This window comes from Hippoglossus hippoglossus, chromosome 4 (genome assembly GCF_009819705.1).
Source record: "Hippoglossus hippoglossus isolate fHipHip1 chromosome 4, fHipHip1.pri, whole genome shotgun sequence".
NCBI classification, from domain to species: Eukaryota; Metazoa; Chordata; class Actinopteri; order Pleuronectiformes; family Pleuronectidae; genus Hippoglossus; species Hippoglossus hippoglossus.
Window position 1 is genome coordinate 5,563,766 of NC_047154.1, and position 24,486 is coordinate 5,588,251.

The window sequence follows — 24,486 nt, forward strand, 5'->3', positions numbered from 1 at the left end:
ACTGAGTACGCAGAACCCCAAACTGGAGAATCAGTCGTCATTGCCATCATCATGAACATGCCCACTGTTGTGAATACACTGTTGCTGTGATGGACAACATCACTTACGCTGACATGCTCTAAACTCAGGATAATCTCCTGACATTCTCCAGAGGGGCTCTACGTGAGAGCGTTAATGTCAGAGTGAGAGTGAGATTAAGAGGTAAAAACTCTTGATAATGTCCAAAGTATAGTGAGAATACAGCAGGAGAGCTACCAGAGGATTCACCACGAGCCAGAAGGCGTTGTGATGCTGTTACTAACACGCAACAGACATGCAAAAAAAAGGAACACAACATCTCAGGATGAAAAATGTGTGCCATAACACGAAGACTCAGACGACGATGTGAAGAGAGCTTTTGGTGATAAGTGACGATACCAGTGTCAATGTGCTGCAAACAAAAACACGTGATCACCACAGCACAAATAAAACCTTATGTCCTGCCTCTGCCTGCTGTGCCACACCTTACCTGAACGCTGTGGAGAGTTCTGTCTTGTAGTGATGCGTCTGAGGATAGTCTCCTGCTGTGACTGGAGAAAGTCTGAACCCAATTGCAAGGACATTCTCCTGAGTTCATGTTTGAAAATGGCTTTACATTGTTAATGCAGCTGGTGGCCTGATCGTTCAAAGTTTACTAAAATTGAACGTTTCCTTGGTCGTTAACAACCCACATACCAAGTGTCAAGGTGATCAAATGACGATTGTCTAGATATGCAAGCCACAGTCAGACAGAGGTTTCTGGATTGTTAGATAGATATCTGCTCCTCCATCCTTGACCATATTGCCACTCTCAAACTCATTCATGAAAAGTTCAAACCCTTCCCCCATGGCTAAATGAATATGCTCAGGCCCTCAAGAGAGTATTCAGAGAAGCTGAACATAAACAGAAGCCTGATAAGGTACAAGTCTACCTTGACATCGTAAAAAGTCACATGGTCTGCTATTGGGCAGCTAGATCAACATACTTGTCATGTTTGGACTCAGAACTGTTCAAAATTCAAAGTTGTTATCTAAGGTTATTGATTCTACTGTTTACAACGCCACTCCGAATTCTGAACCTAAACCTGAACTAGCGGAGGACTTTACTTTGTCAAAAAAGTGGAGAACATTTGGTCTCATATTGTTCCAGACATATGTATCCTACCCTCTGCAGTGCTGACTACATTTTAGCCAATTTCTTTCTCAGTCCTAGAGACCATGTTCTCTTGTATTAAGTCCCCCCCTGAATTGATATAATCCCTTCTAAACTCATCGAAGGCGTATTGACTACAGTCATACCATACATGTTATCAATTATTAACTGTTTCTTGGAAGCTGATGTTTTTCCTTCTTCCCTTGAATATGGAACTGTAGAAAACCTCTTGACTTATTCTCTCACAGAAATGACCTATTTCAAAATATTTTTCTTATCTAAGGCAATGGAGAAAGTTTTAGCTTCTCTGCTGATTTCATTTATGATTGTTAACAATATTTTTTACAACTTTCAGTCTGGTTTCAGCGCCTTACATAGTTCCTGGTCAGTCTTGCTTAAGATATGACCTAAAGTCACACCAAATTCTAATCGTATATAGACGGCAACTCAGAAGCCATATAAATCCAGGGTTTTTATATAATTCTGGCCTTTGTTTTGACGACCAAGTACAGTAGTTCAGTCGTGCTTTTTTAATTTAAGTTAGTTTAAATTCTTAAAACTTTACTCGCATTTATCTTAACATCTTAACATCATAGCTTAACTAATCCTTATCCCAAATCCCAAATAGGTTCCTGTATTTGGCCTCTGTACAGACATACTAGTCAGACTTCCCTGTATTGCCTTCAGTTGGTTTTCACCAGTCAGAAAACATAACACCAATTCTGGCCTTGCTGCATTGACTTCCTGTAAATTTTCAAATATATTTTGAAATAAAAATGCCTTAGGATGTTTGAATTTGTCTCTTTAAGTTGATTTTCTGGTATTGGTCACTTGTTCCCTCCTGTTGTTCCTCTGTAAACTGCCCATGCTCTCAACTATTTGCCCTTGGGCATAAAAGAAAGTTGACTTGTACTGTGAGGTGAATTTTCTGTGAGTTTGAGTTCCTATGTTTTGTGCTGACAATATGTTAGGTATCACTGGAATCTACCAAAACATATGTGGCACCTTTAGTGTAGAGGAACAGTTTAAATCCACGTGCAGCAGACTATATCGTCTCAGAGCACTAGAGGCAAGATAACACTGATAAATGTATGGCTCGTTTGATAATAACAAGGGTGGCAAAGGTTGGTTATTTTATGCTGAGTACTACACCTTCTCTGATTATCAGTGCAACATCCTCAGTATTCTTTTACAGAGGAGGGTCAACAATGATTCTCAATGATTTGCTTTATGAGCTTTGGTGCTATTACTGGCCTAACTGATGATCATATGATTCGGAAGTATAGGGTACAATGTTCTAAATGATGTTTTTTTAATGTACATGCACATAGATATGTGCGAACATAGTATATGTGGAGCCAAATCAATAATACATAATTGTAGTCTAATTAACATCTCAGTATTAACAAAGTTTGTTTTGGCAAATTGCATGTATACTTACTTACTTACTTACCCCCATTTAGAAATATAAAGTTTTTGAAATATGTCTCAATCATCACTAACTAACAAAACTAGATATGTATAATACATTTTGGGGTTTTACTTGTCAAATTTAGTCAAATCAACATATAACAAATCACCATAGTCATCACAAATAAAAAAAATACCGGGAGAAAGTGGCTTTAATGACTGTCTTTGATTAAACAGTTAATTCATTTTAAAACCTAAATTTAAATGAACTTGTTTTCTGTAATTCAGTTGAATTAACTCAGTTTTACATTTTCAAAACTCATAAAACAACTTTAAACTAATTATTTCAGCTAATTCACATTTGTAAGGTGGCAGGGCAAATTATTTAGACAGGCCACGATTAAATCTGGTTATGTCATTTCCCCTCCGAAAAGACTGCACCTTTCTTGGTTTTTAATGAAAGACAATGTGCGATTATATATATATATTTAGTTTTCATTTAGTAACCTAATCCATACAGTCAATTTCATATGAGACCAGATGAGAACATACACTTCAGGATGTTCCAAAACAAAATAGATTTCTAATTTTGACTGCATTGTTATTTGGAATCATTGTGCCAAACATGCTTTACCACTACAAGTTATTACATAATTCCTTCAACGGTGTATATCCCACAAACAATAATAATTCATTGAAATGTGTTGCTGTGAGCATCAGTTCTGTGTTCTACCTGAACAAGCACAACTCTGCTTCGCTTTAACCTGTGTAAGATGGTTGCCTTTGAACCTATAAGGCACTGAAGGTAGTATCTCAATCTAAAGGGAGAGTGTGGGAAATGCCACATGTGCCTCTTTTTTCATTCTCTTTTCCCATCACCACCTCCATAAATACATTTTATTGCTTGCTGTAGAATAATGGTCAGTGTAGTTCATTGATACAGATCTAAACAAAGGCTGAAAATTGATTTTGACTGTCTGGTGTGTCTGGACTCTATGACATGTCGAGCAACCCAATCTTTCCATAGTTATTCTTTCACCACTGCTAAGAACTAAAGGCCTCCATTACACTGGCAGAGCGTAACTTGTGTCAGCCCTGGTACCAAAACATTTTACAATAAAAAATATATTTATAGAGTACAAAGTACAATTTTTAGGTATTTGTTTTTACTATTCTGTTTTAAAATTCTTACCAATTCTTCTTTCATAGTTAGCATGAACACAATTCATATTTTTGGAAATAAAATTAAAATGGCCACAAACCTAATAAAGAGTTAGCATTCAGTCAGTAATGTTCATTAAGAACAGCCAGTGAGTGACCTGGTGGATGAGGCCCTGCAGAGAATCAGACTCTTTGACTGAGCTGTCCCTATGGAGATAGTTTTATTATTATTGTGGCTGCAAAAATATGAGTAACCAAAAAGTTTGAACACATTAAATCAAGATATCATCCAGTCATAAAAGATTTTAAAAAACAATGCAGTGCGATTGCCCTGTGCAACTTATCACATGACACTGTCCAAACTGACATTTACGTTGTGACCTGGGGTCTGAATTTGCTAAATATATTCAGAAATTTTTTGTTTTACACGATGTACACAATGTCAAATGAATTTGAGACCTGCTGCCAAGCTCCATGCAACAGGTTGAACCAGTTTTTTCAACGTGGTGCAAGTTGAAACTGTTTCAACTGGCACCATAGAATAGTATTCAAACTCTAGTTAATGTGTTAATGTATGTGTAACACATTACCTTTTTGTATGATGGCAAACATGCTTGCTCTTCAAGAAAACAGAAAATTAAACTGATACATTTGAGTAACTATTAAAAAAATGTTGTTAAGTGCCTGACCTCATGTCTGACATGTTGACCTGTTACGCAGTCATTACCATTGCTACCTTTATTTACCTAATAACCCCATTAGATCATTGTCCCTTTTCCAGGGCTGTTATTATGTTGGTACACATACTGGGTCACTAGCACACCAACATGAACCTAAGCTATTATTTATGTTTTTTGTCCTGCTGTGTTAGGACCAACTATCTGCTGTGAAAAAGGTCTATAGGTCATGCTTACGTCTGGACCAGTGAGTGTAATTTCTACAGCTTCCTCCAGAGGGCAGAGATGTAATAATGTGCATCCTCCCGAGCTGCTCACACAGTATATACATACAGTCTATACACACACACAACGACCACAGTACCAATGCACTACGAATAGAATACTAGTCAAGGAAAAGGTTTATTCAGACCAACTGTTACCATTGTTTTTTACTATCACAGTTCTCTGTTGACTGTTGACAAACTGTTGTCACCCGAATAAAAATACAATTTATTTGAGCTCTTATAAAACCTACATGTCTTTGTGTGTTTGTATAAACCTGGTTCTATTTCGAACACAGGGATAATCAGTGCTTAGATTTTAGTTTATGTTTAGTATGTAGTTAAAATGTCAGTGTTCTTTTTACTTTCCTGTTTTTCCTGTTTACCTCTTTGTGTTCCTCTGTTGGTTTTGGCAGCGGTTAATGCTGCCATTTCACAATGACGTTATTCAAATACTTGTCCGTCTGTCTATTTATACATTACAGTATGAAACCTCAGTCAACCCCATCATATCAAGGGCATTTTTAAACTTGTCATAGCAGCAGAAACACAAGGGATTCTAACAATATGAACAAAGGCCCTGTTACGCTCAAGTGTCCCAGTGTGTGCAATAACAGGACCCTGAAACTGAAACAGCTAAATGGGATTAAACTTTATGAATCTTGTTATTGAAGCCTCTTGTTTCCTACTGTCACATGTCAAAGCATCTTCCTCTAAAAAGGCATTTCTTTGTGAATGTGCCCTTTTTCTGTGGCCTTGATTACAGCTCACTCTCTCCTCCATTCACCGTGTCTGAGGCCTCCGTTCATTCTTTGCTGTGTTTCTCACCCGCCTCACACTGACCTGCACATAAACCCCAATGAAGTTAGAGTGAGGGTGCTCAACGGAGGAGCCAATCAGCCAATCACGCACCCTTCCAAACCATGTAATTCACGTGATTGGAAAGGAGAAGTGTGAATTTACATGTAAGTACACACACTAACACTTGTGTTGTCAACTGATTGCAAGTGGGAGCGGCAGAAGTGAAGGTGATTACAGCACAGCTACAATGGCGGCACTATCAGAGGATTATGAAACAAAAAACCCCAACCCAACAGAAAGCAGCACACATGCAGCGGCTATCATTTCCTCATATCTGACATTCTGTGTTTCCTGTTGGTTGTTATAGCGACCCGTCTTAAGTGTTTGGTGCAGAATAAATCCTTCTCTCTGTTTGGAATAAAACAATGACAAGGTTCAGCTAATCATTCGCAGCATCTGATGAACAAGGCACAACTCATTAGCACAAGAGGACTCACAGCACTGACATGGCCACTTACACTGACACTGGCGGCCAAGGCACATCTGAGGGCCCACTTGATGATGTGGCTTGTGCTTTTACTTCGTAATAACGGCATTTATGGCACTTATTTTATGTTTTGTTACTTTGTGTCATTGAAAATAATCTAATCTTGTGTTTTTTCTAGTTCAGATTATTAAATCATACGTACCACAGATTTTACACATTCCCGTCAATTCTTTGTTGTTATTTTTTTGTGCTTATTTTAGTTTTGCGCTCTAAAATCCCAATCTTACCAAAAAAAGGACTGCACTAAGGAACCACCAGCTATTCTGCATCTCCCAGCACATTCTAAGGATGTACCAGTCTGCATGGCAACAGAGGAAAGTAATGTGTTTGCTCTCCAGGTCATTGGACACCTGTCAGACAGAAACATACACAGATTGGAATGACTGTGTCCAAGACTAAGCATAATATATAGACATGTATATACACACCGACCATCTCTCTACACCAATCATAAGACATGATTTCTCCCCGGCTGTTCATTTATAAATACTATAATTTTTTCATACATTGGTTCAATAGGCAAAGGGAAAATCTTCCTCAGTTAATTCATCCATAACTGGACATGATGATTGTACCTCTATTAGAATGGAAATGACTTTCTCTTTAGATGATTTTCAAAGCAGTGGAGTTAATGTAAGAGTTACAACATATGAAAATAACTAATTGCTTTTTCTAAATTAGAGAGAATATATTATCAGATACTAATCAGACCTCTTACAATATACTGTATGTCAGACACCTTCTGGGACTCTTCCCTCTTCCTTCCATTGTGCTGCCAGCCGCTCATCAGAACTGATCACACACTCATCGCCATCAGAGCGCTCTTCTGCTCTGTGTTGAATGTCTGAGTGTTACACATGAAGAGGACGCAGAGTGTGATTGACTTGGAAATGCACAGGGAAGCTGGAGATGTGCTGGAGACAGTGTTTCACTGTGTCATGGTTGCGTACTGGGAAAAGCCAGGGTTTAGGGTGCAGTGATTACCACATGCCTTCTGGCAGAGATGTAAAGAGGCTTTCAATAGATCTGTGTGCACCTGGAGACAGTGCTAAACCTAATGAGGTTCAGAGAAGGGGAGAGTGATTGGTCAACCGCTGCTTCTCTTAACATAACAGCCTTCAATAAAACAGAGCATTCTAACATAGGAAGAAGAAGAATCAGTTTGACACCCTGACAACAGGACTGCATATATGTTCGGTTGTAAATGTACATTAGATCCATGTTGCACTTACAGTGAATTTGGGATTATATTTAAAATGGTTGGATTAGTGTAAAGAAATGTTATTTCTGGATGTTGGTTTCCATGGACTCTCTGGAGAGGAGGATTTTTGAGCCATATTCTTTAACTTTCTCTGTTAAGATATATTCAATTGTAAACCAACTGTTCAATCAAGTTAAAAAAAACTGACGTTCAACTGTTCATGAATTGATTGAAATCATCAAACAGAAGGAAAACACTGTCCAAAAGTGACATATTGTTTTGAGTGAAGGGGCATTAGGTAGCTGAAATAGGTTCTCAAGTCTAAGCTGGGATTAGCAGTGCAGCTCCGTATATTGCCAAGGGATTTCTGTTTTAACCTTACGCCTCGGGTGATGCCGGGGGATGGGGGGGCGATGCTGTGGGAGTGAGTTCATATGGTGACAGGGGAGAAACACTGTGAGGAAGGAACCTCTTCATCACTTCAATTGTTCACCTCATTTGTTGCTAATGAAGAGGTTCGATTCTGATCTATTTCGCAATTCAGGATGTTCCATTCAAAAGCCACTTTATGTGTCAACAAACTATTCCACATGGTCCGTCTCCTCAAATCGAATGCCGACATATAATTAATTATGAGAAACCAATGTGTATACCTGAAGAATTTGAACTATTTCCTTATTCTATAAGAAAGAGCAGGACGTTTATTGGAGCATAATAACAAATGAATTATGACATAAAGTACATCAAATATAATACATCAATACAGGTGGAAGATGTAATGATAAATTGTATTACTCCACCATCTAGTGTGTGTGTGTGTGTGTGTGTGTGTGTGTGTGTGTGTGTGTTTGCGTGTGTGTGTGTTTGCGTGTGTGTGTTGTGGACAGTGATGGACAGGACTCCTCCCCTCGTCTGATCTGTGATTGGTCAGCTCTGTCTCCTCTCTCCTCGTCCAGCAGAGCTTCTGGACTAATTATGGAGAGAAGACGTCGATATTTTTGGTGACGTTGTGCGCGAACGAAACGATCGGAAGAATATTTTGACGAGAGGATTTATGTTCTACTGGTGATTTGAAGATGGATTTATCAGGAGGTGATCAGAGGAGAATGGCTCGTTCGCTCGGGTTGGAAAAGTCAGTGTGAAGAGGCTTCAGACAGGTGAGTGAGAAAGTTATGCGTAAAAACGCAGCAGGTATTAAGTAGTAAAATCTTTTTGTTTTATTTTTTGGATTAGGAATCAATTAAATTATTAAGTGAATTAATTACTGTTAAAATGTCTCAAAATGTACATGTGGTTACAGCAAACACAAAATGTAAACTGGTGAAACAACATTTACTGAGTCTTGACTGAGAACATATTGACTGATAGATTTAGATATGTACATAATACCATATTATAATATCATGGGAATAATTAAGTTATTATGTCTTTGTGAAATGTCCTGTTTCCATTAAACAGATAATGCATGTGTGACACATTGAAGGCCTGTAGGTGTGTTTGAACTGTGTACAGTGGGCCTTGATCTATACAACATTATGAAGAAACTACCAAGCCACACAGTCAATTTACATGTGTAAGGGGCTTTAATGTGGATAATGAGTTCTTGATATATTAGGGTAAAGGCTGTCTCTGTGAATTCACAACTTTACCAAGACACAAGCCTCTTAGTGGGTCTTGACCCATGGTGCTTCAGAACAACTAATCTCCAGGAACAGAAATAACAGTAAAACTGTGAGACTCAGATTTTTATTTCTAAGGACTCTATTACGACAGAGACACTATTCAAAAAATAAAATGATGGAAGTGTCAGCATTAGATTTTTAAACATCAGTTATGAGTGAGGTTCAGGTTCTCTGCTTCAGTTTGTCCAATTTCACGATGAAGAAAGCAAACAAGTGTGAATAACCACGATTCTTGGTGGAATCAAACCAAAACCCTCTCAAGGGGCAAATATTATACAACAAGAGTTGGTTATAATGTTTGAAAGTAAGTTAATGTAACACATAGCTACGTAGATAAAACCATAGAAAAACATAAAGGTAAATCAAATTATAGTCACATTGATTTTTTTGAACAACTTTTAGTTCACGTGTATTCTCAGTATCAGCCACACACACTCTGATCCTTCAGGCACTCGGCTTCTTGGTGATTCTGTCAGCATAGTTTAGTTCAGTGGGGGTTGGATAACTCCCTGGAATTAGCACTAATCTACATGTGTGCACGTGTTACAAACATTGGTGTTCCCCAGAGATCAGCAAGTCATTATTTACCAAGGCACACGCAAAGAAAATCAATTTTTTAAGGTTTGAAAAGGAAGATCTCACTTAACAAGTTGCATTTTGAATTTTAATTACACAGGAATTTTCACAAGAGCCTAAAAAACGTCTGAGTGGTATTAAAATATAAAAAGAATAGTTTCTTGGGATGTGGTTTTACAGGAGCTGATGTGGCTGCTTCCCCAGACCGCACTCAGAACTGAGAAGGGTCACTGCCCTCAGCCACGAACACTTGTAACTGTTCTTTATGTGGCGCCCTAATTGACTTAACAGGCCATATGCAAGAGCAAACATAGCGACTATAGTCTACCTGTAAGCCATAGCTTAGTTATTTTAAAAAGCAGCTGATCGTTCACAGAGCGAGGGGACTGATCCTGTTTAGTGTTAAGGACATAATGAGGATGTATTTTTAGGTTCTCCTCTCAGACAGACTGTGAACACTGGTACTCAGTGAAGACATCAACAACACAGCTCTCAAGAGTCAATGTTTGATCCATGATTTCTGGCTTGTAAAACCTGCTTTGTGCACCACCATGTTTTCAGCCTCACGTTGTGTTATTTTTGTGTACCTGTGTGCTGCAGGCTCGCACAGCCAGACACGACAACATGGCAGAGATCGAAAAGTCCCTTTCAACCAGACAGCGTTTGTCCTCCAACACACCTGCTGATGAGCTGGCGGTCATTGAAAATGGAGACAGCAGGTCTGATATCAACATAAGAGTCTAAAGATTCAGTTAATACTCACTGTGGTAGTTTGCAGGTGGGATTTTAGGAAGTAACTTTAACCTTTACTGCCATATCAGGAACGATTGCATTGATATTCAATACACTTCCACTATGAAACTGACCATACATTTTCATGAGCTGTTTCGTGTAGTTTGCGTAGTTTAATATCAGGCTTGTCACTGTCACTTTTTCCGTCCTGCCGTCTTCCACTAGAGCTCACTCTCTTTGTGAGGACGTCTCTGAGAGAACAACATCCTCAGAGTCCCACAGACGCTCGTTTACAGGTGCTGCAGCAATGGCCAGGTAAACTTCGGCAGTAAGTGGGTATTTACCAATGGTGGAAAGTTTTTTTTTCAACCCTTTAGGGGGGACAGACCTCTATACTATACTCCCAATGGTTGGTTGTTGAATTCCTCTCCAACACATCTAAGTCCCAACGTTAACAACTTCCCCACTGTTTGAAGCACTCGCATTAACCAAGCCTTAGAGATTTCTAAGGTGTCAACATTACAATGTTAACTGTCTTGAGATAATGGATGCTGTGATTTGGCACTATACAAATAAAACTGAATTGACTAATATAGGCTATATCAGGTAAAAGTGGCTTCACCTCGAGCTGCTACAATAGTAAAATGCTGTTTCCAACAATTCAATAATGTCATACATGATCATATCCTGTATGAGTTTTGTCAGATATTCATCTGTAGAATGAGCACCTTCCCTATTCAATTTTTTACATTATTGGTCTGAACACTTCCCCCACCACTGGTATTTACATATTAAATATGAGTAAGTATGACCAATAGTTAGTTCCTAGTGTAGTCACCTTGTGCTCTTTGACCTCCCACTGACTCTTTAGGCTCTCTTACTTCTTCTTCATGCTGCGAAACTGGGCCTCTCACAGAATGCACCCAGAGACAGAGAGGCACGACTCCTTCCTGGATCGCTTCAGAGGCCCTGAGCTCAAAGACGTCGCCAGTCGAGAGAGCAACGCCCAGTCTGTGGGTCAAAACGACGCGGTCCGTAAGAGAAAGTAAGTACTGGACTGTGAGACAACACCGCTGACGGTTGACTCCTAAAAGTGAACATTTCTTGCCTCATCTAATCTGATCTACCTCACATGAGGAACAACCAATCGCTCACTGTGCGAAAACCGTGTCCTTCATTTCTTTCCAAAGTCTCGCCAGTAAGTGGCCACTGGCTACTTACAACATGAATAACTGCAACAACACAGACGAGTAAGTGTGTGCACATCAGAAAATAGAGGTAGATTCTTAGAAAAACAACTTAGGAATCCTGTTGGATGTTATAGTATCGCTGGTGAGCTGTAGCCTGCAGTAAATAACATAGCCAATAGCATAGAGATCCCTGACACCACATTGTCCAATCCGCCATAGTTTTTGCTCCCTTTTCCTCCTGGATTACACAGAAAAAAATCCTCCCTTTGTTTACAATAGGGATTTTTTTTTTGTTGAAAGTTATGATGTGGGTTGTACAGAAGTGTATTGCATTCACTTGAGAGGGGTGCCATCTGCTGGTATTATGTATGACCTGCACCAGATCTTCCAACACTGTTTTGTGAAGCCTCCTGTGTAGACTGCGTCCTCGTGTAGTCTGGTAGCCAGTCTAGCCCCTCATAGGCCACCTCCGTTCCTTTTCACCACCATACAAAGTAAACTTGTGATTTATAGCAAAAAAGAGGACAAGAAAGAGGAGATTAAAAAAGATGAGAAAGACGAGAAGGATGAGAAGAAGGACGAGAAGGATGAGAAGAAGGATGAGAAGAAAGATGAGAAGAAAGATGAGAAAAAGGATGAGAAGAAAGATGATAAGAAGGATGATAAGAAGGATGATAAAAAGAAAGCGGAGCCCCCGTAAGTATACCAGTAGATAGAAATGGAACACGTCTATTGGTTGTGGGCAAATGAATCGCAAAGAACATGTGTGTGTAAAAACATGAACAAAGTCTTTTAACAGGAATTCATTCTGAGTTGTTTTTGTAGGAAAGAAATCTGGATTATGGATCCAGCTGCAGACCAGTACTACAAATGGCTGACTGTCATCGCAGGCCCAGTATTTTATAACCTAATGATGATCGTAACAAGGTATTTTCCATTGAACCTGCATCAAAACATATTCTTCATTAAGTGGGATGTTCATAAAATCTGACAATAAATCTCTTTGTTTCCTAGAGCTTGTTTTAATGAACTCCAGAACTCTTATACAAAACTCTGGCTTTTCTTGGACTACACCTCAGACTTTATCTACTTCGCAGACACATTTGTCAGATCAAGAACAGGTTGGATTCCTCAAAATGTTTCAAGATAAAATTTAGAAAAGGAACAATTTGTGTCATTTGGATACATTTTTTGTTGGATTTGGCTCCTAATTTTCATGTTTGTCTCTCAGGTTACCTGGAACAAGGGCTGCTGGTAAAAGACTCCAAGAAACTGAGAGATAAATACAGAACAACATCTCAGTTCAAGTACGACATGATTTCCATGATCCCCACTGATCTGCTGTTCCTGAAATTCGGATACAACAACCCGGAGTTTAGATTCAACCGTCTCTGCAAACTGTCAAGGCTTTTCGAGTTCTTCGAGCGGACTGAAACCAGAACCAGCTTCCCGAACATGTTCAGAATCAGCAATCTCGTGCTTTACATCCTGGTTATTATCCACTGGAATGCTTGTATGTTCTTTGCCATTTCAAAAACAATAGGTTTTGGGTCTGACACGTGGGTGTATCCCAACATCAGCCACCCAGAGCACGGCCGCTTGGCCAGAAAGTACATCTATTCCCTGTACTGGTCAACACTGACCCTCACCACCATCGGAGAAACCCCTGCACCAGTCAGGGATGTCGAATACCTCTTCGTCATCGCCGACTTCCTCACTGGTGTCCTGATTTTTGCTAGTATCGTCGGTAACGTCGGTGCCATGATCTCCAACATGAATGCCTCTCGTGCTGAGTTCCAGGCAAAGATCGATTCTATTAAGCAGTACATGCAGTTCCGAAAGGTCTCCAAAGACCTGGAGGCCAGGGTCATCAAGTGGTTTGACTACCTGTGGACTGAGAAGAAGACCTGTGATGAGAAGGAGGTGTTGAAAAACCTCCCTGACAAGCTCAAGGCTGAGATCGCCATCAATGTCCATTTGGATACTCTAAAAAAGGTGCGTATTTTCCAGGACTGCGAGGCGGGTCTCCTGATTGAATTGGTGCTGAAGCTGCAGCCGCAGGTGTTCAGTCCTGGAGATTACATCTGTAAGAAGGGGGATATTGGCAGGGAGATGTACATCATCAAGGAGGGGAAGCTCGCCGTGGTGGCCGATGATGGAGTCACTCAGTTTGTGGTGCTCAGTGATGGCGCGTACTTTGGGGAAATTAGTATCTTGGGAATCAAGGGCAGTAAGGCAGGCAACAGGAGAACTGCCAACATTAGAAGTGTGGGTTATTCCGATCTCTTTGCCCTGTCCAAAGATGACTTGATGGAAGCACTCACCGAGTATCCAGACGCCAAGAAGGCTTTGGAGGAGAAGGGGAAAGCCATCTTGATGAAAGACAACCTAATCGACGAGGCGGTCGCCAATGCCGGCGCGGATCCCAAAGACATGGAGGAAAAGGTCATCCATCTGCAGAGCAACCTGGACTTGATGCAGACGAAGTTTGCCCAGTTGATGGCACAGTTCACCTCCAGCCAGATGAGGATAAAGAACAGGATCACCGACATGGAGTCCAAAGTGAAATCCATACAGCCGCAGGACCTCTCTGAAGTGGTGGCCGACAAAGACAAAAAAGTGCAGTGATGTGAGCGACACCTCAGGACTTGACAAAAAAAAAGACGAGATTTTTCATTCATAATAGAACAGTGACACTTTTTGAAAAGGCCCATGTTTCTATCTATTTATACATCATGTTTGTTCATCTTAATGTGTCAAATTGTGTACAGTGTATGCAGCAAATTTATATTTTGTGTGCACGCTATGATTGAGAGCCAGTTTCATGTTGTCATGCTGTTGAGTATGAAGCACAGTGTATGCAAACAAATGGCTTTTCATAGCCTTAGGAAAATTGTTTTCTTTTTCGGATCAGTATTGACGTCATTTTCCCAGGAAATATCTTCTAAAGTACAAAGGAAACTCTTTCACAATTTCCCAACTTCAATATCCATTTGATCTTGTATGTACAAAATAAACCTACATGCCAGGTCTGTTTGTAAGTTATTCTCTGCAGTTGTAAATCTGCAATGTTAATGTTGTTAATGTGAATAAACATAAAAAATGTGCGTATAACAGATATGACAGACTGTAGGTGTTTATACTGTCATTTTACAGGTTTTCTGCAGCAGTGAGAGCATTAAGACGTTTTGTTTCCCTGCTTGTTTATCATACCTTTAAAGACCCTGACAACTGAAAACTACAAATCCTATGTGAAAAAAGGAACCCGACTCATCTAATAATTCCACAAATGTCTGTGTGTGTGTTGAACAAATTAATCGCAAACCGTTCATCTTATCGGCTTCACACTTATGTTTATTGTAAATGGCCTAGGGATGGGCAGTTTTGAATTTGGAGTGATTTGGACACAGGATACCTTCAATGTTAATACAAATTTAATAAAAAGGGGACCAGCGCTCTGCAGCAGTCAGTGGGGGTGGGAACGTTTTTTCTTCAGTCTGTGGACCGAGTTGAACATTTCTTCTACGGATAAACTACAGCAGCAGTTGGAAACTGGCGGCCTGCTGGTCAAAATTGTTATTTTGATAGTCTGATTATTTGTATTTCCTCATATAAGACTGATACAGACATTCATTGGTGTCATGGGTGCTGATCTCCGTCATGGCAACAACATTCATTGAATCCTAACAGTGTCTTGAAGGCAGTTTGAGTTGAGATTCACTGCAGCATCTGGTGATACATCTTTAACGCATTTGTCACTAAGATCGACCCTTTTCACATTATGCACAGTCGTGTGATGCTTTGCTATTATAAATGTATCGACCTCAGCAGCTTTGAGTGATCTATACCATGTTATTAGTAGAAACTCTTTCAATATTTAAGACAAACTTTAGATTTTTTTTCACCTTTTATTAACTTTGCATAATTCTTTCTTTACAGGGGATTTTCACATTATCTGCACATAATTGATGTACCTGAGTTATTTGGCCTAATAAAAACATTTAATGTGACTCTTCTGCTCCAACAGGCGTTACACACGTGGTGATCACACCCACTAATGTGCAGTCACTGGCACTTTACAGGAAACAAACCGAGAGAAGAGAAAAAAACCTTTTTGAGGATGTGAGAGTCTGAACCGACAAGTCAGTAAATACATTCTAAAACATTATCCAAACCAAAAACGCATACTCGGGTTCACCATTTCACAACACACAGTATTCTTTTCAAACGTTACACAACACAGAAATACTTTAAAATAACCTTTCGGTTGGAGGTGAGTTTGTTCTGTGACTGGCAGGAAACAGTTCAAATATATAAGCTCGTCAGTGAGGCTGTAATAAAAAGGCTTCACCTCGATGACATTCATAACCAAGAAGCACCGTTACGCCCAGTCCACTCAGATGTAGGAAGATGGGCTAAGGACCGACGACTGCTACATTATGAAGAACTGCAGAAATATAAGACAGGTCAGACTAAATCAAAAGAATAAATGCATGTGCTGGCATTCCCTAAAACACTGTGTATAAGTGCACTTTCACAGTTTCACAAATATTTCTTTTTATGTTGGCTCAGAAACAAAACACACGTGGAAAAGAGAACGGATGTAAGTGCCATGTTAAAACTCTTTGGAAAACCTAATGTAAATGAAACTGACTCTCAGAGGAAGAGAGGCCTCGGAGTGAAAGGCTGACACTGGAGCTCGACTGATAGAGGTGAGTTAGGCACAGGGTTACTGCAGCATTTTGTGTCATGGTCTCATTTCCATCTGCATTTCTGCAGCATTCCCTTTTTTGTTATAATGCAGTCAGAAAACTCTCTGTGGATCTGTCACAGCATCCCAAATCCTTTGGCGTAAGTGATGGCCTTGAGGAGTCTTTCTTTCAGTTTCTCTTTGGAGGTGTACTCTGGGAGCAGCAGTGCATTAAAGCAGGTGTGAGAGGTTGGTAACCTGCAGGAGAGGATGGAAGTAAAAAACACTGATTAACATGCAGATGACAGCAAGCCACTAGGCCAGGAATCAGCCTAACCATTGGGAGCAAGCACATGTAGCCATGTAGACAGGAGGAGCTGGGGACTCTGTGATTAGCTGACAACCTGCCTTCGACACAACTTATCTTAAAGGTACATTTAAACAAATAACAACAATAACTGTGTAAGGCTTTTGCATCTTATTGAGTTTTGGTTGCTGAATCCTGTCAACTAATTCCACAAATCTCTGCCTATATGTGGAACGAACATGGCTTCACACTTGCCATGTGTATTATTTAAGGCCCAGGGAAGTGCAGTGTCACATTTGGTGTGATTTGGACATGCAGTCTGTTCAATATTAATTCCATTAATAAACAGGGCTTTACAGGGGGGGTGGAGCCTTTGATGGCCAGTTTGCAGGCCGAGTTGAACATGTCATCTTCTATGTTCTCAGATAAACTACAGCAATGGGAGGCAACTGGGAGCCAAAATTACTGCCATATCATGTTGATAATTTCATAACTTTTATTTCACCGTATCAGACTGGTGTTAATATCCATCATGGCAGCAAAATGTATTGAATTGCCAGCAATTTGTCAAGAACATAAAAGCACAATGTTTGTTTTGTTGCTGCAATGTTTTATATCGGTGCTGAAATACAGAGCTTTTATTTTGAAAATGCACCACACTCTTCTGTACCTGTCTGTGTCTGAGCCGTTCTTGGCGATGATCATTTTTAATTTGCCGAGTCCGCCAACTGGTGCTCTGTCTGTGCCGGTAGTAAACTGAAGGAACAACCTCTTCTGCTCTTCAGCAAACGAGTGAATCGTTTCCCAGAAATATCTGTGAGCAGAAAATAAAAAGTAACTCTAAACAGCAATGACCTGTCAATTCTAAAATATGACCTGCTTCTTAAAAAATGCTATCAGATTCCAGTTAACGCCAGACTTACTTTATAATTTCACTATCTTTGCTATAACCGCCATCATATTCTGTGGTCTTTTCAAGTGCCTCAAAGTCAAGTTTCTGTGAAATCACAAGAGATTTATCTGTAAGTCATAAAACACCGGCTACAATAAAGCAGCAAGGAGTAAAAAAAAAAAAAAAGAAGAAGGTTAACTTCCTCACCCTGCTTCCACAGATAAGCAGTTCCACTTCCTCTGGTCTGAACAAATATTTCAGTGGGGACTCGTTTGTGACCATTAGGAAACCTTTTTTGAAGGCTCTGAATTGTCGTTCCACGCTCTCGTTCAGTATGTATTCAGCATAGAGATCCACAAACTCCTGTGAATTAGAAATGTAAAAACACCTTTTAAATGTACAGCAAAGCAGGCATTCATTTTTGTGAGTCACTTAATTCTGTGCTTTTAGGAGGGAGATGACAATTTTAAATTACATTATTAACAGCTCATTCATACACAGTGTTGTGAAGTGTATATTTCAACCAAAAGAGGAACAACTAATTGTGTCAGATATTTTTCCTCTACTTAGTCAGGAAAATCCAAACTTGATATCAAGTTCCTGTCTAGAGCTCCAACTTCCTCTATAAGTGGTTTACTGCAGCTCTTGCAAGGAAAATGTATCAAAATCATACATAGTCATCACTTACATATATAACTGTTGTGCTTTAACACAAGATTATGTAATTTCTAAAAAGGGTTCACACGTTTTTGGCCTTATTTTAACTAGTATGATCAATACCTGTAGACTGTATATGAATATGAATGGCATGACAGCTCCCCGAAAGTGAAGCCGAATTATATTTATCGCCCCCTGGTACCTGGCTGCATTATAAATCATAATCCCTGTCTCCTCCATGTTAGAGGATAGGACATGGCACAAACTAAAAACTCTTTTTTTAAATCAAAGATGGTTTCTGTCATTTTAGGTCCTTACTACTTCGATTCACCCCGTTGTTTTGACTTGATGCTGACGATTGCCAAGTGTGTGCATTGGTGGGACCTCACTACTCAGCTCCATCCCCTGAGTGCTACTGCATAGATTCTGGCTACAAATTACATTTTTGGCGCAAGACATTAAGACCATAATCTTGTGCTTGTCACTTTTGGCCACATCAGCAGAAATTCCCCAGACTCATTTTAAACACAACAGTGGATTTCAAACACTGCACCTGTCTGTTCTCTTTGGTAACAGGGATCTGGTCTCCCTCCTCCTTTAGGTCATATAACAAAGGGTTTCCAAAAAGGTCTGTGTGTGATATCTGGAAGGTGAGCGACATGTCTTCCTCCACATTGTCGGTGTATTCAAGTAAACCCTTCAGACTTTGGTAGAGAGGCTGCAACAACAGAAACATTTGCTGTCAAGTTCTGCAGTGAACCTACAGGAATCAATCATTTTTACAAACTGCTGCATGACTGGTAAAACATGATATCTAGTCTGTTTTTTATTAACTTAAGAGAAAGTTACTATACTGGATGTGAGTCAGACAGGTCCAAGTAGGTCCCCTTCTTCCCCAACAGTTTCCTGTAGACGACCATAGGGAAATGGACGTCCAGGATGCAGTTGTTGTAAATGGCGAGTCCCAGGACGATTCCAATGAGTGTGTACTGCGCTTCATTCTCCAGTGAGGACGAATTAAACCAGAAGACTTTTGTATCATTGTCGTAGGTGAACATTCCTGTTCAGAAAAATCACAAAATTGAGAAAAAAAATGAATAAAAATGCATTTTTGAAATACACGTATTCAGTGAAACGCTTAGTTTCAGAGATCGATAATTTCAGGTCTGTTTGTGAAACATGAAGACAGTTAGCTTAGTATAAAGACTGGAAATCTGACCAAAATTATGATGTTAAATCTTCTGTTTTTTGTTTTTTTCCAGGCAACCAGGACAAACACCAGGAAGTAACTTCTCCTCGCCAATAAACAGCTCAACAAATATCCTCTTGTAAAACCCCAAATTGTTATTTTCAAACTTAGATTTTTCTAGGAATGTATTAATTGAGGTATAAAGTGCTCTGGATTTGTTACCTTTGGACAGAGCCAGGCACACTGTGTCCATCCTCTCTAGTCTTTGTGCAACAAGAAAGTTACTTTTTCTAAATGTTAAACAATAACTTGAATATGATGTGACACACTGATGCATAGGAAGCAAATACAAAATAAAAATCAAGCACTATTAATAGGGCTTACATCAGCAATCACAAACTCCCTCTCTTTTCCTGATTGGCTTCTGACGAATCATGACGTTGTATACTTGTTGTATAAACGAATCAATTACAGAGGCTTGGTAATCACTCAACAAACCTCCCAAACCATCTACACTGATATCCTGTGAGTGGCCTGGATCCAGATTTCTTTCCTTTGGCTTGCCCTTTTTCGTTTATTAATTATTTGGGTATATTTTGTGCATTTTACACTTCTCCGATAAATAAAAAAAAATTATCACAAAAAAGGAGACAAATAAAAACATTGTAAAATGGTCTCACCGATATCAATATTGAAAATTTCCTCCAAGACCAACAAAAAGAACTCCTTCGACACCCCTCCTTCGTCGACACCTTGCTCCCCCTCAAACTCAACAAACAGCTGCTTCTTCAGGTCAGAGGGGTTCTCCATGGAGATCATCTCCAGCTGCAACACACAGAGGATTCAATGAAACTACGTCACTTCAACACAACGCCCAACACTAATGTGACTTCCTGGGACTCACCCTGACCAGGGCGTCATCGATGATGTGATCTCTGCGAACTTTGAGCTTGAGATAGGGGTTGGGCTGCTGTCCCTGCACCATGCTGTAGAGGGCGGTAAGGCGCCGTTCACTGTACATTCTTATCCTGTTGTCATAGTAAAGTCCTTGGTTCTTGGTGATGACACTGAGGATGAAGGGGCAGCTCTGAAAAGAGAACTTGGTTTCGGCGTTGACCTTGAAGAAGGTGAAATCTTTGTCCATCTCCACTACATCGTTCACTGACTCGTTGATAAAATCTTCATGGGTGATGAGAGGTCTTATACAATCTATGGACCGAACCCCCAGTTCTTTCTCCAGGGGGTCTGTCCGAGGACCCTTCTTATAGAGCCGCTCCTCACCCAGCAACTCGTGAAGGCTGAGCTCATCCGACTCAGAGTCATCGTCATCCTCCTCATTGTGCTCGACGTCTACGTCTCCGCCCAGGATACTTGCATAGAAGGCAACCTTTAAACACTGAGTAGCAGCCACCACAGTCTCATCATCGTTGACCAGATTTTCACCATCATATTCGTTGCTGACGACTGTGAAAGTGATGAGCTGCTGGAAGGTCTCCATCATGCGGCGGATGTGTGGGAGACCGTACGTTGACCAGAGCTTTGACAGTCTTGCGAGAGCAGTGACCGGCAGCTTGCTCATTGCCTTGCAGAACTGCGGCAACGCCACCTCAAGGTACTCTGGACTGTGAAGGTTACTGTTCTCCAACACAATGATGAAGATATTCAAGTAATCTGGGTTATTTTCGTACACATCAAGGTAATCTAGGTCAAGTTCCATGTTTGGGGTGAGGTAAATAAGAGCATTCACGAGAGCGGTCTCCACCTGGTCGATGGTTAGAAGTCTGTCGTAGACTCTCCTCACGGCGTCAACGTCCACAGTAACCTCACAGGGGTCGAACATTTCTCTAGGAGACTCGTCTGGAAAAGCAGCTGCAGAGGAAGCACCGACCTTTTCCAAGGGTGGCTCACTCTGCTTCTTGTGCTTGTCCACATCTGTTGGTGTTAAAGAGTCCAGGTCATCTGTTGGATTTGGTTCGTCCTTCCTAAAACTCTTCATCAGGGTTTCTGCAGTGGAGAAAATTCTGCCAATGACGCGGATGAGAGCAGAGTAGTCTCCCTGCTCCTCGCAGAAACTCAGGATCGTACACACGTTGTTCTCTGTGAGATAATGCACATCTGCAACAAAGCAACACATTGAAAACGGAATTAAGACAGTTGACTGTCAGTTGACAATGTCGGTGTGCAAAAGAATCCTGGAGTCTGCTTACCTGAGAAGTCCTCCTTGTCGGGACAATGGTCCATGTCACTCATCTTCTCGTCAACCCTGGAGTCTGGGTGCAAGGTGTCAGATTCTCTCTTGGAGGGGTGAGGACAGAGTTTGGCGTTAATCTTAAACATCTCCAGCGCTTTGGCAGCGGCTGAATTGTTATCCAAAGGTTGAAAATTGCAGCATGATGCGCAAAACTCATTCGTGCAGTTGCCATTTCCACAGCCTTCAGTTAACTGCTGAAAGTAGCGCTCAATGAGATGCTTTGCAGTCGTTCTGTTCCTGTGTATGATATTCAAACAGGAAGTTTGCCGCGTGAGTCAGTGTCATCACTTATTAGCAACAAGCACAAACACATAATTGCAATGCAAGTAATAAACCCAGCAACCCAGCAGAAGTTGATATTGAACAAGTCGTGAAAGGGGTCACTTACATTCGGCTGGATTCAAGTTTCCTCCTGCAGGTCCAAAGGATGATCCTCTGAAAGGAAAGTTTAACAATGATGTTATACCATTTTTACACTGTATATATTCAGTTTACATTATATATATTGTATACGTCATTGTATCAAACACATATTGCACGTTTACTATTTATCTTATCTTAGTCTTAGTGTAGGAGCTATTTCATTAGTTTGATATATTGTGATAATTATTATTTGTTATTTTTGCATTTATATTTGTATACACCAGGGGGAACTGAGCACTAGACCAGGTAGAATTCACAATGAAGGTAGCAGGTGTGTTGCTGAAGGGAAGCACCAGGAAGGGAAATGGTTTTTTACCAGAGCATGGAGCCACTACACTTAGGATATTATTCCAGAAGTGATAAACAACCGTATTGATAACAATGGATATTGGGTGTCACATTTCAGTCATTTTATATGTATTTGGCAAATAGGAATTTTGAAGCTAATGCCAATATCGATATTTGAGAATCTGATATCTGAACCATCTTCACATAAATACAACAAAAATAAAAATAAAAATAAAAACTGAGATCAGTTTTTTGAGAGCTGTGTGCGAGATATTTGTTCGAGTCTGATGTTTTACAGTTTAAAGATCAGAGCTCAGGAGTGACACTGCCGCTAAATGACCTGAAACATCTCTTTTTACATTTGTCTATTGCAACACACACGTCTATAATATCAGCTGGTTGATCATCTGGGCTCTACTAAGTGTGTTTAATAAACACGATCCTTCTTCATACAGTTATCATACTGGGGACAATATTAGACAAATGTTTCAGCTAAAAGCTTGTTATGAAATGAATGGCAGCCTGAGGTAAAGATACTGTGAGGAAAACTACATGAGTTAGTTTTCACAAATACACTGAGGGAGTTTATTCAAAGATTTGAAACCCTGCTCATATTTTACTGTCAAATACTTAGTCACAGCTGAAAACAACAAACAAACAAACAAACAAACAAAAACACACAACACAGACAACAAGTAATAAACAAAACAAATCGGAGAACTCGGGGCTGTAAGAGAGATGTGATTCAGCAAAGTAAAGAACGACATTACATCGCTGGAGTTCAACACAATTCTCCAGCATGATGATGCTAAAATCGGACACGCGAGCTGTCACATTCAACAGCAACGTGACAGCGCGTCAGAAAACACACCCGTCCGATAAACAAATCAACAACCTTCCGAGCTGCATGTATACAAACACATTTATAAATAGTTGTGACACGTGCATCAGTGCGAGTACCGACCTGTGATTTGAAGGGTAGCTGCCTGTGCCTGTGCCTGTGTGTGTGTGTGTGTGTCAGTGACGGTGCAAAAAGCAGCGGTGTGTTGTGTCAGTGTGTCCGCGGCTGATTCTCACTCGGGCCCCTTCGCTCTCTGCGGCTCCGCTTCGGGTCTGCTCAGCTCAGTCCAACTCAGCTGCGGCGACACGACGTGAACAAGACTTTTAGTCAGAAGATCAAAACAACACATCCTACTCTGCTACCGTGTAAACAAGAGAGCCTCGTATCCCGGCATGCAGCGCGGCGGCTGTCAAACATCCAGGCTCCCGCCCCCTCCTCCTCCTCCTCCTCTTCCTCCCCCTCCTCCACCCACTGACATAAAGAAACACACCACACATCATTACAGCTGCACACATCTGGACCTGGTTCATTTAGATGGGAGATGACTTGATTAGGGCCCGAGCACCGAACAGTAGGAGACAGTGGGAGGCCCTATTGAAATTGAAAGGATTATTATTAATTTTTTTTTTTCAGGCAAATGAATTGGCTTTTTGAGGGCTTCAACATGCTCAAATCGTTACCAAAGTTTGCAGAAAATTAGAAAGTGGTGAAAATGTACGTATTCTGGAGTAATTTTAATTATCATTTACTTTCCTCTGAGGCGATGGAGCAGACTTCCAGAGGATCTGACTTTATTTTATAAACTAAACTAAAAACCTGTCTTTTTCTTCCGGCTTTCATGTAGTGTTTTATCATTTCACGGCTTGTAACACTAGTTTTATTTATTATGATATACTCATATACTATGATATACTAAAAGTAATCTTATTTTTGAGTTATTTTCTAATATACTCTATATGTTTTCATTCTTAGTATAAGAAGTATATGTCTTTATTAACTTTTAACTAGTTAATTATCATTTGTTTTGTTATGTTTAAAAATGTATGAGTGAATTGTCTTAACTCATGAAAGTTTTTTTTTTTACATTTTGTCAACTGCTTGTCAAGCACTTTGTACTGCAATTTATTTGTTTGAAAGATGCTATATAAATAAAGTTTGATTGATAATCTTCTTATTATTCTAATCTGTTTCTCCAAGAGAAATATGAGCAATTTAAGATCTGCCTAGCTAAGACAAGAGGAAGGCTATTTCCCATGAGCTAGATTTAAGAAGTATGAGAAAGTAGTGTAAATCTCATATTGATCCTAACTTGAGCTTATGTCAATGAGAAAATGGCAATATGAAGAAGAGATCTTAGTGTGAATTTGAATTTCCTCTAATGCAGTTATGTTTGAACTAGAACGACAACTGAAAGAGTAGAATAGGACAATATCAGAAATCACATGTAGTGCCGATAAACTATCTACACACATGAACCTGCAATTTAAACACATGGCAAAGAACTGGGAGAAACTGAATGAATAAGAAAAATGACTTT

At 40.0% G+C, this 24,486-nt stretch overlaps 2 protein-coding genes across 5 annotated transcripts; one reads left to right on the top strand and one right to left on the bottom strand.

Annotated features, from left to right (window-relative positions):
• Positions 1-8,195: 8,195 nt before the first annotated feature.
• Positions 8,196-14,865, top strand: cnga3a (cyclic nucleotide gated channel subunit alpha 3a). Of its 4 annotated transcripts, none has more exons than XM_034583897.1 (9): positions 8,196-8,388; positions 10,090-10,208; positions 10,447-10,536; positions 11,093-11,266; positions 11,412-11,471; positions 11,925-12,107; positions 12,237-12,338; positions 12,426-12,532; positions 12,643-14,865. In XM_034583897.1, the coding sequence occupies exons 2-9, from the start codon at positions 10,114-10,116 to the stop codon at positions 14,037-14,039; spliced, it is 2,208 nt and encodes a 735-aa protein (XP_034439788.1). In that variant the 5' UTR covers positions 8,196-8,388; positions 10,090-10,113; the 3' UTR covers positions 14,040-14,865. The 4 variants fall into 4 exon arrangements, with proteins under 4 accessions (XP_034439788.1, XP_034439789.1, XP_034439792.1 ...); XM_034583898.1 differs by having other exon boundaries at positions 11,138-11,266; XM_034583901.1 differs by lacking the exons at positions 11,412-11,471; positions 11,925-12,107.
• Positions 14,866-15,299: 434 nt separating this feature from the next.
• Positions 15,300-23,369, bottom strand: ube3a (ubiquitin protein ligase E3A). The gene is made up of 11 exons (XM_034583307.1): positions 23,073-23,369; positions 21,786-21,832; positions 21,354-21,634; positions 20,051-21,261; positions 19,827-19,971; positions 18,812-19,017; positions 18,511-18,675; positions 17,508-17,663; positions 17,332-17,405; positions 17,079-17,222; positions 15,300-16,359 (listed from the first exon to the last, which is right to left on the bottom strand). Coding segments are annotated over exons 2-11 (2,505 nt in total). The 5' UTR covers positions 21,788-21,832; positions 23,073-23,369; the 3' UTR covers positions 15,300-16,238.
• Positions 23,370-24,486: the final 1,117 nt, after the last annotated feature.

Coding starts and splice junctions, on each gene's coding strand:
- ube3a (XM_034583307.1), bottom strand. Junction 21,262..21,353: donor CGACAAGGAGGACTTCTCAG/GTAAGCAGACTC, acceptor GCTTTGTTGCAG/ATGTGCATTATCTCACAGAG. Junction 19,018..19,826: donor AATTTTCAATATTGATATCG/GTGAGACCATTT, acceptor TTTTCTGAACAG/GAATGTTCACCTACGACAAT.
- cnga3a (XM_034583897.1), top strand. CDS start 10,114: ATGGCAGAGATCGAAAAGTCCCTTTCAACCAGACAGCGTTTGTCCTCC. Junction 10,209..10,446: donor ATTGAAAATGGAGACAGCAG/GTCTGATATCAA, acceptor GTCTTCCACTAG/AGCTCACTCTCTTTGTGAGG. Junction 11,267..11,411: donor GACGCGGTCCGTAAGAGAAA/GTAAGTACTGGA, acceptor TTCTTTCCAAAG/TCTCGCCAGTAAGTGGCCAC.